Below are 14241 nucleotides of genomic sequence, written 5' to 3' on the forward strand. Positions count from 1 at the left end.
TCTTTGGGATAGCAGCCAGGCATCACAACACAAAGAATGTTGGACTGCGTTGTTGTTCCGCAAATATCGACGCAATTGGAACTTTGACAAATGCAATGATTATAAAGACGTGAAAATGATTAAGCGCATAGTATGACTGAAACTTGGCTGCTGGTCATTATTTATATATTACAAGTTCCCGTAGCTACCAATAATTGGAGTGTTATTTTCATTCCTTGAATTCCGTATTTTCACGTTGTTTCAAAGCCACCACAAACCCTTCGATCAAGCAATATCCGGTCATGGCAGCTGTTCAGAACGCCCTCGCTAAGAGCTTTAAGGCTCTACACACCTCTGGAACTCCCCTCATCTTTGCAAACATCTACGATGCCGTATCTGCACGGGCTGTAGCTTTGCCTAGCGCAAAAGCCCTTGCTACTGCTAGCTATGCAGTTGCAGAAGCCGCAGGTCTCAAGGATGACACATTGACGCGGGCCGTTAATGTGACGGCAGCTAGAAACATTGCTTCAGCCATTAAGGAATTCGGAAAGCCTTTGTCAGTTGACTTCCAAGATGGATACGGTGATGAACTTGAGAGCGGCGTAACAGAACTTCTCAAGGCCGGTGTTGTCGGTATCAATCTTGAGGACTACAACGGAAGCGCAAAGAAATTCTACAGCATCTCTGAGGCAGCAGATCGAGTTAAGAGAGTGCTCAACACAGCCAACGCTTTTGGAGTACCTGATTTCGTTGTTAATGCGCGATGCGACACTCTAGTTCACGGCGGAAACCTTGAAGAAGTAATCGAAAGAGGCCATGCATATCTTGCTGCCGGCGCCACCACTGTGTTTGTGTGGGGTGCAGGCCGTGGTGTTTCGCGCGATGAAGTCGTTCGACTTGTCAAGGAGTTTGATGGAAGACTGAACGTCTTGTTGAACCTCTCTGGTGGATTAACCACAAAAGAATTGGCCGCCATTGGAGTTGCAAGAATCAGCATTGGACCGACTTTGCAGATTGGTGCTATGGCTAAACTGCAAAAAGACGCTGAGGCAATCTTGGCAATTTGAGTATAGCTACTCGCCACTAAAATCCATGTCGTTTTTTATTCCACTGTACATAATCTTTTACAATGAGAAACAGCATGAAACGAAAATATTGGTTCATTTGTTTATGTCTACCTACCTCTGGATCTGTCCAGTTGACATCCATTATCACGCTAGTAGCTTGCAAGTACGAATCCGCCCACATCTTTCTTTCACGGAGGACATTAAATGTACAGCGGTACCTAGCAAATTCAGTTCATCTTGATATCGTGTGAAACTGGAGGCTGCTGAAAGCTTGTTCTTTATGTTTTCGACATTCCTTCACATGGAGCAACGAGGAAAGCGGAAACCTCCTTTACAAGTTTCGCGAAGCTTTCAGAACCACTTGACCTGCCTCTTCTGCATCACTATAAATTAATATTTAGTGTCTGTTTGTCAGCGCCATGAGCCAAGCGACTAAAAGTGAGATAAAAGTCTCTACAGAAGGTTCACTGCAGGCAAGTTAGTCATTCGTTGTTGACCCATCATCGCCACGGATGCCGCTAATATGCGAGCATCTAGGAAAGGCCATTTGCTTGTTCATATTCGCTCAATGCTTCCGACAGGACAAATGTAACTAGACAAATTAATACCCGAATGGAGACGTAGTTGGATGTATAGGATAGTTGCAAACCTGGGCTATGAGCAAGCACCCTTTTCAATCTGTCCCACACAAGATGGACTTGCATGTCATATGCCGACAAACGGAATGAGGCCCTAATCTTTTCAAATAATACATCGTCTGAAGGGCGAACTTCCGACCTTTCAAGGAGCAGAATCATAGTTTCCAGAACAATAACAGCTATTTTTCGAGTCAGCGATCTGCGAGTGAATTTCCGGCCAGACGAGGTCAACCCACATAGTGGAATAAAGACCATGGATATTTGGTTCTTGTAACTCGGTGCCCAAGGAACAAGACCATGAAGAGCATCCTCGCAAGCTTCGCGAAGCCTCCCATAGCCCAGTTTTTGGCGAAGCTGGACGAAATCATGATGCAGAAACGAGCTCATCATTGCGCGGAGATCTACCTGCAGCTCAACACGCAGGTATGAAGTGATGGGAAGAGCAAATAGGTTGATGGATCTTTCCTCAGGTAGTTGGCATTCGACATTGCGCTTCCAATGGCATACGGCAAGACGAAAATCACCTTGCATGTAGGAGTAGAAAGGGAGGCTCTCTTGCGATTCATTAGACCAAAGGATGAGACCAACCACGAGGCAGACGGAAGCTAAGTCTGGACTCGGAAAGGGCTTGTCGCAAAGGAGCTCATGGATTGCGCTGTGATATGATAATTTACGCGGTACAGTATATGAAAGCGATTTCCATTGTTCTGCCGAGGTTGCGAGCCATAGAGATTCGGTGCATGGTAAATCCAGGTTGGCGAATATGCCTTCAGGTATCTTAACCAGCAGCCCGTGTATGGCTGACCATAATCCAAGGAATGTGAGAAGACAAAGTAGAGATCTTTAAACAAAGATTATCAAAGGGTGTCCTTTAAGATTAAGGGAAAGGGCGGTGTACCTCTTCAGCGACTCCTCAACGACGAAATTCTTCCACTCATCTTCAACAGTAAAGTTTTGCCCCAGGGCAGCGGTCCGTATTTCAGGTGGCTCAACCTGGCTGGCGAGCCATAGAACTCTCGAGAGACTGCCTTGGGTGGCATTTAATGTGGCTTTCGGTCCGCTGGATAGGCCGTAGATACAGTTGATTAAGAGAGTATCTATAACCCAGTGGGGTACTGGGCCCGATCCATTTGAATCCAACTAACGCAAACGCGGTAATCAGTGTCTGGCAGCAGTTGTTGAAGGGATGAGCGACAGAATTCCTACATAGTCCGACACAAGGCGACGAGACGCCTCAAATAGACGATGGCCGATTTGATCATTGACACAGTGCATTGCTCCATCAGCAAGAATGCTAAGAATGACGGCTGGAAGAGACGGCAGTCAGCTAATAGATGTCGGAGGCAAGGCAACCCCTTGTGTTGGCTTACCTGGAGCACGGTCAATGATTGGAATGCTTGCATGCACAAACGGTAAGTTCCTATTTGTCAGGGCAAAAAAGGTTTGCTGGTATCTGTCTAGGGTTATACAGTCAGGAACATTAAAATATTCCTCAGGCGAATCGAGTGAGGCACTACAAGGTCGAGTTAGCATTGGTGTGACAGACATGTTTGGCTATCGATGAGATGATAGCCAACTTTCTATTGCATTACCATGACGGGCTGGAGTTGATCGCTCTTATTACTATCTCTCGCAAGTGTTGAATACTAGTCACGTCTTGAGAAGAGGGAGATGTGAGTAGACACGCGATGGCCGGTAGATAATGTGCGCTATCTTGTGTCAAACGTCGATCAATAGCACTTGCGGATTGTATTATTGGGCAGGAATCTACAGTAGGAGTATAAAGCACTGTTGAGGCAATGGGGTCAGGGTTGTCTGTAGTGGTGACTGTGCTTGGAATCGTAGAGTAGGAGTTGGAGAGCTCGTGGCCATCCTGCGGCGAATCACTGGATTGTGAGGAAACTGGATCCAATGAGTTGCGTCTTGACTCAGCTATGTTTGCGTTGGAACCCTCGTTGGGGGTCTCAGACCAAGCTCTCGTAGACTCTGCTTGATGGCGGTCAAGGGTTTGCAAGGGCGCGGAAGGGAGTGCACCTTGTGGTACGGCAACTTCGACAGTTATCCCAGCGTTGCTATTGCAGACGGGGGCCGTCGAACCCGGCATATGGGATGAATTACCGCTTGGTGAAGCTGGAGCTGCAGTCTGGGACGGTGGACAACTCAGTGTAGCAATCACCCGGGGCGGTGGAATATAGCCTTGGCTGGCGCCATGGAACCTTTGCTGGTGACGTTGGTAAAGCTCCTTCCTGGCAAAGCACTGCAAGCATTCCTGACATTGGTAAGGCTTTTCATGTGTATCTAGACGAGACTAAGTCAGCATGGAGTAGCTGAGTCAACTCAAACGACTCACGGCGTCGTAGATGGCGTGTCAAGTGTTCAGTACGCTTGAAGTGTCGCTCACAAACCAAGCAGCGATGACGCCTGGCGCCATTGGAACCCATCATGACATGAAATAGAATGGGGTAGGTCTGGATGCAGTTGCGAATCTGACTAATGAGATAGGATGAGATCTTGGGGATGTTGCCGGAAATTGGGGTCAGGCTAACAAAAGACGATTGTCACATAAGACCCGCTTTGACTTTGAGGCAAAGACAGGATCCCCAAGCTGAAGACACAGGCTGGGGTTTTCCACTTAATAAACGAAGTTTTGGGGTAGCGAAGAAAGCCGAAGTCGGTGCAACATGCAACATTTACGTACCGGGAGGTCTCATTCGTCGGATCACCCCCACTCAACCCCAAGATGGAGAAGTTGATCAAATCTATTCCCGGGGTTACATCAAGCACAAGTCCGTCCGCTCCATCCGAGGTCCTCGTCCCTCTTGGCCGGTGTTTCTTACGACATCGATGTTACCAGTGACCTTCTCACTTCCCTTTCTCCGGAATATGGCAGCCTGTAGTGAAGTCGCGGTGGAAATTGGAATCGAAGTCCGATTGATGAATGGCAAGTAGGAACAAAGCACCAGGGGAACATAATTTAGTGCTAATACTAGGGAACGGTTGTAGGCTTGTCTATCAAACAGAGGCTTTCTGTACATCCACATACACTTGCCAATTGTGAGATTCATGGCCAAGATGATCGCTTTGCCATTGAAGCAACACACTGGTGTGAAAATAGAGACCTCCTCTATCAGCAGCTTCAGCAGACTTTGCCAACGCTAGTACATGATAATGGTTCAGTATGGTTCCAGACCATCAACAAATGTGACAACCCCGGTGAGACCTGTCTTTTCGATGGAGCCAAGTTTAAGTTGCACATTTTGCCTCTGGTCAGGGCAGAGTTCGGCTTTTGTTTTCCCCGTACCGCATTTGTTGCAGAGCGAGACAAATTCGATAGTAGATGCTTCCCAACCGATACCACGGCGGCTGGAAACAGGGCACAGTGGAGACGGCGTCTGCCATCCGATGAGGATCGGCTGCAGTAAATCGAGAGGGCTGGGAGGTGCTTTACTTCGTGCAGCCTGTATCCGCACAAAATGATGCAACATTCACTGATCTCCGAACCGAGATCTGTACTACGTTGAATATTACAGATTCAAGCCGAGTAACCTTTGAGGCTGGGCCTTTTACATGGGGTCCAGACTTTGTGGAAGATAACTCAGGTCTATATAAAACTTATTTTGGTAGTGCTATACATTCCAGCTTAAAAGTCATAAAAACGATCAAAGGATCAGCTTTAATAAATATTATAGAAAATTAACCCATTGATGACTATTCACTCTTTAAGATACATATTGAACCAAGTGATAGCTTGAACAAAAGCCTGCTCCTTAGCAAAGTTTCCTACCGGTGTTTCCTCGCTTAGACGGACTGCAAATCCATGCTCAACGCCGCTAAATAAGCTGATCTGATAAGGAACCTTTGTTCCGATTAAAATCTCCTCACTCTCATGGCGCTTCGAGGTGGGGAAGATTGTATCTGTTTCTGCAGCGGAGATTGCCAGAGGTTTCTTGATTGCCTGGAGCTCATCGCGTTCGACAAACGAGGGATGAGCGACATAGCCAGCATCAAGACCGTCACCAGAGCCACTCAAATAGCCAAGATTGCGGACCACATACTTGGCGCCGAAACAATAGCCGACTCCCCCAATCTTCTTGCAGCCCAGTGTCTTGCGCATTTCGTTGATAGATGCCTGCACAACGGGGTCGACGCGGTCCGGAAGGTGGCCTGGCGGTCCGTTAAGCCAGCTCATGATGTCAAAATTCTCGGGTGGGTTTAACGAAACGGGATCACCATGGAAAAGATCTGGCATATAGACAAAGTATCCATTTTCCGCAAATCCATCAGCAATCAGCTGGGCGTTGATAAATCGGTGACCCATGACATCTGTCAGGAACAATATGGCGTTCTCGGTACTCTTGTCCTTAGGATACGTTATGTAGACCTCGACTAAGATAGGTCAGTGATGTAAACTTGACTCGAAGAAAGAATACGTCGTCGCACCGTCATTAAACCTTTTAATCTCACCGCGGGGTGAGCCTTCCTGTCTCGCACCGGTAACGCAGCATCTTCCTGGAGGATTCGAGGCCATTGCGAGAGAATATGATATTCGTATGTATGTATGATGTATTGGTTCAGACCGAGTAGGTTGGCAAGATGGCAGTTAACTATCTTATATACGTATATCATTCATACTATTAGGCTTCTAAGATGAGTACGTATATCATTCATACCATTAGGCATCTAAGATGAGTACGTACATCATTCATATCATTAGGCATCTAAGATGAGTCGTCTTCCTTAGCATTGGCACATGGATCCTATTTACATGCAATCACGGCTATGATTCCGGTTCCGCCCGTCTGAAGTGTTGGGGTAACGTTGGGGTAACGCTGGGGTTGATTGACAACGGACCTCTTGGCAAACTCTGGTACTTGACAGCCAGTCTGGGCATCGCGATATACAGTCACGCTCAAACTCCGGTGTGGAGGCTTGCGAGTGCATGGCATCCCTCGGCAGTTTGTCTCCGATCCTGACGGGTCAGCATTAGCAAATAGAATACCAGAATAAAGGGATATAAATACACGAGTTGAAAGGAACCATCCAATTCAGCTAGTAAACCGCCACCTGCTGGTATTTTTTCATCGTTAGATCTTTGAACTCACTACCAGTTCCAGCTTCTTCACCTTAGCTTCACCATCATGGTCTGGGGAACAGACTCGAAGAGAACTGGTGTCGAGCACAACAGGACGCTCGCCTACGAAGTGTGCAAAAGATGGAACATCCCTAAGGGCGGAGACGTGAAGCCTCTGCTGGAGCTATTCCACGATGACGCGACGTTTACCAATATGGCTCGCTCTGACATTTTCCCCGAGCTTGGCGGAACACGTACCAAGGAACAGTTTGGTGAGTTCCTTGGCGCATCGGTTCAGAACCGAGCCATCAACCTCCAGTTGCGAGGCATCACCGCCCAAGAGGACCGCCTTGCCCTCGAGTGTACCTCGGATATGCATATCAACGGTCATCACTACAACAACACGTATCACTACCTTTTCGAAATCAGAGACGGGAAAATCGCCCACGCTCGTTTCTATCTTGATACCTTTCTTACTAAGAAGCTGTTCGAATGGATCGCTGAGACTTCCGAAGAGTGATCCTTCAATCAGAAGGCGCGATCATCACAGATACTTTGTAGGCTTTCCGTGCGGACCGAAGAATGAGCAGATACATGTAGTTTAGTGCAATGAGTTTTTATTTGACAGCCGGTTCTTACAATCCGGTTTGCCAATATATGTCTCAGCTACCATATTTCTTTGGGTAACAATAACTCACGACGAGCGTATAAGATAGGATATGCTAGCAAAAGGAATTAAAAGGCTTACATTGAGTAAACTCGATTTTCAAGCAGCTAGGAGAATCTTACTGACCATTTTAATTATGAATATGGTCTCTGTAATACGATACTCTTTTTTAACTAGTCATGCTTATTTATTACCAATTAAAATTACCTATACTTTATGCCCAGGTATATATCCTTTGATTGAGTCGTGACATCATAACTCAATGCTAGTATTTCCAGTAGTAATCTGTCGAGATTTCCAGCAGCCTAGTATTATGTCCACGACTGGACAGCACACTCAGGTCATTTGATGTCGAGAGCGAGAACCCTACCCCATACATCTACCCCAAACCCAACCGAATGTGGCATGGTTTATGGGGTAGTCTGGGGAAGGGAGTGTTGTTGGTACATTGATTACCCTTGCATCCAAAATTGGACCCTACATCTAGGGTAATATGCAAGCTATGACAGAAAGGGATATTTCCCTAGTTGCTCGCTCTCCGGGAATGGCTTCAAGTTGTGTATATATGCCATTGTTGATTGTCAATGTTGATTGACGTGTCTGCCTCATCAGCAACTCAACAGCAACACTTTTTGTCTGTCAATATGGCAAGCACACGGCAACTCGTTATTCCCACCAAGCTCCCTGAGAATGGCCCCTTCCACGTTTCCAATCTAACCCAGGAGAGCGCAGACAAACTTGCGCAGCTTCTGATCTCGAATCATGACAAGTATCACCTGAGCTATCACCAATTTGGTCTTCACAGTACGCTTTCATAGCAATAAACCCACCAGATCCATTGCATGATGGCTAGCGTCTCTAATTACCAGCTCAAGGCAAGCTGATTAAGTTCTAGACCATATTCTTCACCACCTCCTGTGCATATATGCTCTTGGGGCCACTCCACTGCAGATGGAAAAAGCCTTCGACCTTAACGCTGTCTACCAACTGCCTTCTCACTACGCCGATTCAGGGCACGCACAGAAATTGGTTGACCCGGTGGAGTTTAAGAAGTGTCTCGGAGATTCTAAGTACTTCAATGACTACTTCCTCTTTTTCCGTAAAGAAATTGAGACCCATGGAATTCCAACGACGGTCAACACATTCATCTTTGGCGATGATGAGCGAGCTGCCGACATGTTCGACAGATTTTTTGGTGGTAAGTCTTGTGTAGGATCTTGCAATGTTACCGCGAGGGAGGCTGACGTGACCCTTAGGCTATCTGCACTGCATCATCCACCTTGGTTATGCCCTCGAATACATGCAACCGTTCTTGGTCGCTGAGGCACTAGCCTCAACTGCCGTCCATCTCCCTGAACTCCATGATTTCCTTGTTCCGACTGAAAGAGTTGCACCCTCTACTGCAAGTGCCTCACAGGTGGAGATATTCGAGCAAATACGTGTAAACGCGAAGATCCGCAGTGCAATGCATTATGATTATATCGACAAGATCAACGACGGTTTGATTGGTGAAGCCGGTGACGAATTGTTCAAGATCATCAGCCAGTGGAAGGTTTCAGTCGATGAGGTAGAGATCAAGGCTGTTGAGCTGTTCAATGCATGCGGTACGATCACCCCTTTTCGACTTTTTTCACAGCAACTGATTATCATGAAGCGTACTATACTACTATGGCTCAGAGATCAAATAAGCAGATCCGTTTCGACTTCATGCTCATGCACACTGTAACCACTGCTACATTCCTCCCCATTTATTTAAAGACCGACTGGATCAGGCCCGAGTCAAAAGCTCGCCTCATCGAGTGGCTTGGTCGAGCCAATCTGCTGCTGTACGCTGAATGCGGTGCCCCAGAGCCTCATCCAGAAGAGCTCAAGTTCTACAAGCCACTTCGTCCGTCTGGGTGGGTTGGTGTGTTCCAACGTGCCTGTGAGTATGAAGATGACGGCCATACGTCAAAGTTTGTGCGTGGAATTGCAACCGTTGCGCAGATGACGGAGCAATGCGGTAAGAACTTGAGCTTCAAGCTCACTGATCAAGAAGACTTCTTGACCATTGCCCATATGAGTAAGTCCATCCTGTCCCTATTTCATAGCCCAGAGTGAACTTGGGACTAACCATGCAATTGTAGTCATTGACAGTGTGGAGAATTTCGACAAGTCTGCTGATCACGAGGTTCATGAGGTTCGCAAGGTGTCCCTTTACCCTCGAATCACGGAGCCCGAAGTGCAACTTGTGATCGCTCGGTGGCCTAGATATGTTGGCTTCGAACAGGGTTGGCACCATGTGCCGGACAGGCGGGAGTTACACCTGTAGGTGTGAATCACCGGAGGTTTGGAGCGCGAAGACAGCATAAGCGGCGGCGACATTAAGGCAACAGCTGGGAATTCTAGTCTTTCAATTTCTATCTACTCAAATATGCTCTTGAATATCCGACATGTTCTCTCATTCTCTCTATATATATAAAATGGGCGAAAGCCGATATCTTTGCTGTCTAGGTATGCACCATTGCTATTCTATGTGCCTCCAAATGCAGAAGAATAGCAAAGTCTATAAGTTGGTACCAAACGCTATTTATCGGCTTAGGCTCAGGAAAACGACACGTGATCAATGCGGCTGTTTTACTCTGGTAAAACATGAGATTCCAAATCGGTCATCCGTATTATTGGTTCGTTTATGGGGTGGATTCTATAACGTTACTTTAGTATGGCCCAACTTCAATCCTTCAATGCCGTGATTGTGCTAAAACAAACTACATATACTTCGCGACCCCTCCCCCAACTAAACTCCTCTATCTAATTATTGCTTTTCGTATATTCACAAAATCACCAGTTGGCAGCAAAATGGATTCTATTCTATATGCAAATGAAGTCGGCGAAGGACTTCCTGTTTTGATCATTCATGGATGGCAGATGCAGGGAAACGTCGAGGAGCTCGACTTTGAGCCAATTTTCAGCAAAACGCCAGGCTTTCGCCGCATATACGTGGACCTCCCAGGAATGGGCAAAACACCTGCGAATAATGTCAAAGATCAGGACGAAGTTTACCTTCGTCTGGTGCAATTTATTGACTCTCGACTTGGAAAGTCAAGATTTTTGGTCATCGGCTCATCATGCGGCGGCTACCTCGCGCGCGCGATAGCTCACAAATATACTGAGCAAGTCGATGGGTTGCTGCTACGCGTACCACTTATTGAGCCAGATGACAGCAAGCGCGATCTCGATGCTTTCACACCTTTGGTTGCAAATGAGCAACTCATGGCGACCATGTCATCCAAAGATAAATCACTTCTTGGAGACGTTCTCATCCAAACGCCTGCCTATGTTGCAAGTTTAAAGGCAAAATTTGAGAATGTCTGGGTTCCAGCAGAAAAGACATCAGACATTAAAGTCTTGGATCCAATCCGAACAGATCCAAATCGATATCAGTTATCCTTTTCGTTGGACAATGAAGGTGCAAAGTTCTTTGCTCCCACACTTATTGTATGCGGTAGACAAGACACCGTTGTGGGTTATCGAGACAGCCTTCGGTTGCTGGAGCTCTACCCGCGATCAACGTTTGCTGTTCTAGATCGTGGTACTCATGGGCTTCCGCTCGATGAGACTGGTGTTTTCGAAGCTCTTGTTCGTGATTGGATAACCCGAGTCGATGAATGGAGAGGTCGTACGGACAGATGAGAACAATCGCCCTTATCAAGTCCCTTACAACAATCGCATGTAGATGAGTCGGTTCAAGCCTAAGATTATAATCTTGAGGAATCATTATAAAGTTGATGGGCATTGCCAACGCACTTATTTGGCTTGTTCAGTTCCTTATCTCTGCATAGAGATAACATAAGGTCCTGTGAGGAGCAGGGGCTTCTATTGGCACTTCTAAAGGGAGAATGTTAAGAATTGATTACTTGAAGCAGCGTTTATCTCGCATAAAGGAATAATAGTATCTTCAAATATACTCAACCTTCGCTTACACGGTCTCTGAACTCAATGTACATAATCTTTCTTCAAAGTTTATTGAGGTTCAGAAACACACTCACGTATATATATATAGCTGAAGGATCTTTTTCGTCCATGGTCTAATTAACATTGAACTATAAGAGGAGTATTTTGTTGATGCTACCCTGACTGGGAGAGGCGGAAGACAACTTTAGAATGGACTGGAGTTATGAACACTATTATGTATGTATTAATATTGGTGACTATGAAGTCACTTGTAAATCTATAGATGAAGGATACTAATAAAACCATTAGAAGAGAACATAGAGGTACTGATCCCAACGATCGATATATCTAAGGCTCCTTCAAAGTTTCAGTCCCGCTGATAGACTCTCCATTCACGTGAGCAACTGTCTCTTTCAGAATGTAGAAACTTCAGCCAATTCAGAAATTGAGCCTCCTAGTGGATATCAATGTCTGAGAGCTGAAGCAGTGTTTATACTAGAGTGACTTTGTCTGTCAGCCATGACAGGTCCACTGTTGAGGTTCCTTTTTTGTGTGGATTGTAAAACTTGTTGATGCGTTGCGCAACCCAAGCTAGATTTTCATCGGCTGAGAAGTGTCCAGCCTTAGGCACAATGTCTACCTCCACGTTGATTCCGACTGGTGGCCACAGCTCATGCAGTATCGCTGCAGTGCCTGCCTCACCACCCAATCCTAGGAACGGCATTGGCAAAGGATGCTGACGTATGGTAGAATTAAAGAATGCAGCATCAGCTCCCATAGTAGAGGCAGCGAAGGGACCCAGCATACTCCTAAGGAAGCCTGGTTTGTTGATGCTATCGACGACTTCATCCACAGCGGACAACGGGATTGAGGATGCGCCTGAATATGAGGTATGATAAAAGAACCATCCAATAACCTCACGCACACGCCCTTGAATAAAGCGTTCAGCAGCCTCAGGCACACTCCACCAAGCCAATTCCCAGTTACCATACGCATCCCAGTCATACTGAGGAGTCCACAAGCTCTCATAGCCGAAACCTGGCAGTGCGTACTCTGAGACAGCTAACGCTTGAACCAGAGAAGGCTTCTTCGCAGCCAGTGCTACAGCTGCGCCAACTCCCTTGTCGTATGAGAAGACAAATGTCTTATTGATGTTGAGGAAGGACAGCAATCCCTCAAGATCTGAAGCCATAGAAGCCGCAGTGTAATCAGCATTTGGAGCAAGACTGCTATCTCCCATCCCACGATTGTCAGGAGCAATGACGGTATAGTGTTCTGCCATGGCAGGACCTAAGAGACGCCAGGTGATCTTGAAGACAAACTATTAGCGATTGAGCAAGGGAGCTTTCATATGCTGAAACTTACACTGTGTTGAGGATTGCCGTGTACGAGAAGTAATGGAGGGCCACTACCAGCATAACGGAAATGCATGCTAACATTCTTGAGCTGGACTCGGCCATGCGCCCAATCCTCCCAGGCCGGAACTGAAGCAGCAGTTGCCACACCAGTAAACAGAGCAACTGCCAGAGAAGCAGTGTTGTTAATGAGCATAGTGTAAAATATTTGATTGGTTCGGAGATAACGGCGTTGGAAAATATTTGTATGTGTTGTTTTTAAGACTGTATGTTTGATGACGGTAACCAATCTCAATATCCAGAGATGAAACAGCTTATATATTTACGGAGATCAGAAAATTTGCAATATTCAACATTGCTAAAGATGTTTGAATGATATTATCTCATTCTATCCCATTTACATAATATCATTGTAAGCAAGCAATGTTTGTAATTACCTATACAGTTGGCTCTGGAATGTCTAAGCAATTCAGGTTAGGCTTACTAGTAGCTGTTGGGATTATCAAGAAACCGCTGATTACGACTCCATAGCATATATTACAAATTTACAACTATCGTTTCCATAACGCCCGGACAAACGCCCGACGAAGTAATAGCTAGCTGTTGAGGTTTAGCAATGAGATCCGCAGTGTTGATAAAGGCTTGCGTGGAGAATCTCACTACATGTATAGACGAGGACGGCCCTGCCCGCCCCTGGTCCGCACATGCATGCCACTAGAAATTCTCCGTCAGCTTCGCCCAAGGCCCGCTACGGTAGTATGGAGCATGTAAATCGCACCCTGTTCTTTACGTCATGCCAGCTTGGCTGCAACGGGAAATTGAGTCTTCATACTTCGGCATATTCTTTGCATTTGACTCTAGAGCGTTGCGCTGTCCGGGTCGCTTGATCTTGATGCACACTGTGACAACCTTTCTCCTCTCTTCCAGATAAAAAATGCGGCATAGTCTTCTTCTTGGAGCCACTGCTTATTTCTATTCTAGTTGAGTATATGGTTCATTTCACGATGTAATTCAGAAACCTAGAAGCTAGGTAACTAAAGAGAGGCGTTGATTTTAAGCTTGGTTTTGTGGCTTTGAATGGAATCATGTGGAGAAGAGATTCACTCTCCATTCTTGAACGGCGTAATAGACCAATGTAGCTATTATTATATAACTAGCTGCGAGAAATAGTAGCCAGATGGCTGTTGTATCATTTCCTTGACTTTGTCACTCTTTTCTTGTGTACCAGACTCCTGATAATGTCATCCTTTTGCCCACAACAATTTTGTCGCCTATTGCGGATATCCCTGTTAACCTCTGTTGATTGGCGCTATGTCTTCAAGATAAGTAGTAACTTTGATGACCATTACCGATGTAGCAAAACTTTAGACCCTTAATATTAGGATGTAGCATCCTTCACATAGACAGACTTCTACAGCTAACACATGAAGTCGGAAATTGGATTGTGAATAACCTGAGTTACCCTATTGCCTACACGAAGTAAAGAAGTGGTTCGAAACAAATATACGTGGCTAGCAGAGGGAGGAAGAGG

At 46.1% G+C, this 14241-nt stretch overlaps 8 protein-coding genes across 8 annotated transcripts; 5 read left to right on the forward strand and 3 right to left on the reverse strand.

Annotated features, from left to right (window-relative positions):
* The first annotated feature begins 70 nt into the window (after positions 1–70).
* On the forward strand, positions 71–1095 carry V8C40DRAFT_283442 (isocitrate lyase/PEP mutase family protein). Its single transcript, XM_083221948.1, has one exon. It carries the CDS (start codon positions 282–284, stop codon positions 1044–1046), a length of 765 nt encoding a protein of 254 aa, XP_083068244.1. The 5' UTR covers positions 71–281; the 3' UTR covers positions 1047–1095.
* Positions 1096–1464: 369 nt separating this feature from the next.
* V8C40DRAFT_283446 (C2H2-type zinc finger protein) lies at positions 1465–4277 on the reverse strand. Its single transcript, XM_083221949.1, has 8 exons — positions 4035–4277; positions 3277–3982; positions 3055–3197; positions 2891–2991; positions 2583–2824; positions 1921–2525; positions 1696–1863; positions 1465–1638 (listed from the first exon to the last, which is right to left on the reverse strand). Exons 1-8 carry the CDS (start codon positions 4126–4128, stop codon positions 1580–1582), a joined length of 2118 nt encoding a protein of 705 aa, XP_083068245.1. The 5' UTR covers positions 4129–4277; the 3' UTR covers positions 1465–1579.
* A 232-nt stretch (positions 4278–4509) lies between these two features.
* On the forward strand, positions 4510–5312 carry V8C40DRAFT_256898 (uncharacterized protein). Its single transcript, XM_083218368.1, has 2 exons — positions 4510–4625; positions 4688–5312. The coding sequence occupies exons 1-2, from the start codon at positions 4529–4531 to the stop codon at positions 5104–5106; spliced, it is 516 nt and encodes a 171-aa protein (XP_083068246.1). The 5' UTR covers positions 4510–4528; the 3' UTR covers positions 5107–5312.
* Positions 5313–5380: 68 nt separating this feature from the next.
* Positions 5381–6245, reverse strand: V8C40DRAFT_256899 (esterase/lipase). Its single transcript, XM_083218369.1, has 2 exons — positions 6125–6245; positions 5381–6070 (listed from the first exon to the last, which is right to left on the reverse strand). The coding sequence occupies exons 1-2, from the start codon at positions 6210–6212 to the stop codon at positions 5397–5399; spliced, it is 762 nt and encodes a 253-aa protein (XP_083068247.1). The 5' UTR covers positions 6213–6245; the 3' UTR covers positions 5381–5396.
* A 577-nt stretch (positions 6246–6822) lies between these two features.
* V8C40DRAFT_270436 (nuclear transport factor 2 family protein) lies at positions 6823–7275 on the forward strand (the record flags this gene model as incomplete). Its single annotated transcript, XM_083220186.1, has 1 exon — positions 6823–7275. One exon carries the CDS (start codon positions 6823–6825, stop codon positions 7273–7275), a length of 453 nt encoding a protein of 150 aa, XP_083068248.1.
* Positions 7276–8066: 791 nt separating this feature from the next.
* Positions 8067–9733, forward strand: V8C40DRAFT_277780 (questin oxidase family protein; the record flags this gene model as incomplete). The annotated part of the gene is made up of 5 exons (XM_083220993.1): positions 8067–8226; positions 8318–8620; positions 8679–9026; positions 9077–9484; positions 9549–9733. 5 exons carry the CDS (start codon positions 8067–8069, stop codon positions 9731–9733), a joined length of 1404 nt encoding a protein of 467 aa, XP_083068249.1.
* A 403-nt stretch (positions 9734–10136) lies between these two features.
* Positions 10137–11709, forward strand: V8C40DRAFT_256900 (alpha/beta fold hydrolase). Its single transcript, XM_083218370.1, has one exon. It carries the CDS (start codon positions 10261–10263, stop codon positions 11092–11094), a length of 834 nt encoding a protein of 277 aa, XP_083068250.1. The 5' UTR covers positions 10137–10260; the 3' UTR covers positions 11095–11709.
* Positions 11710–11845: 136 nt separating this feature from the next.
* V8C40DRAFT_283448 (alpha/beta fold hydrolase) lies at positions 11846–12906 on the reverse strand (the record flags this gene model as incomplete). The annotated part of the gene is made up of 2 exons (XM_083221950.1): positions 11846–12664; positions 12721–12906. The coding sequence occupies 2 exons, from the start codon at positions 12904–12906 to the stop codon at positions 11846–11848; spliced, it is 1005 nt and encodes a 334-aa protein (XP_083068251.1).
* Between the last annotated feature and the right edge of the window lie 1335 nt (positions 12907–14241).

The sequence above is a fragment of the Trichoderma camerunense genome (assembly GCF_050948025.1).
Source record: "Trichoderma camerunense strain CBS 138272 chromosome Unknown V8C40scaffold_23, whole genome shotgun sequence".
Classification (NCBI taxonomy): domain Eukaryota; kingdom Fungi; phylum Ascomycota; class Sordariomycetes; order Hypocreales; family Hypocreaceae; genus Trichoderma; species Trichoderma camerunense.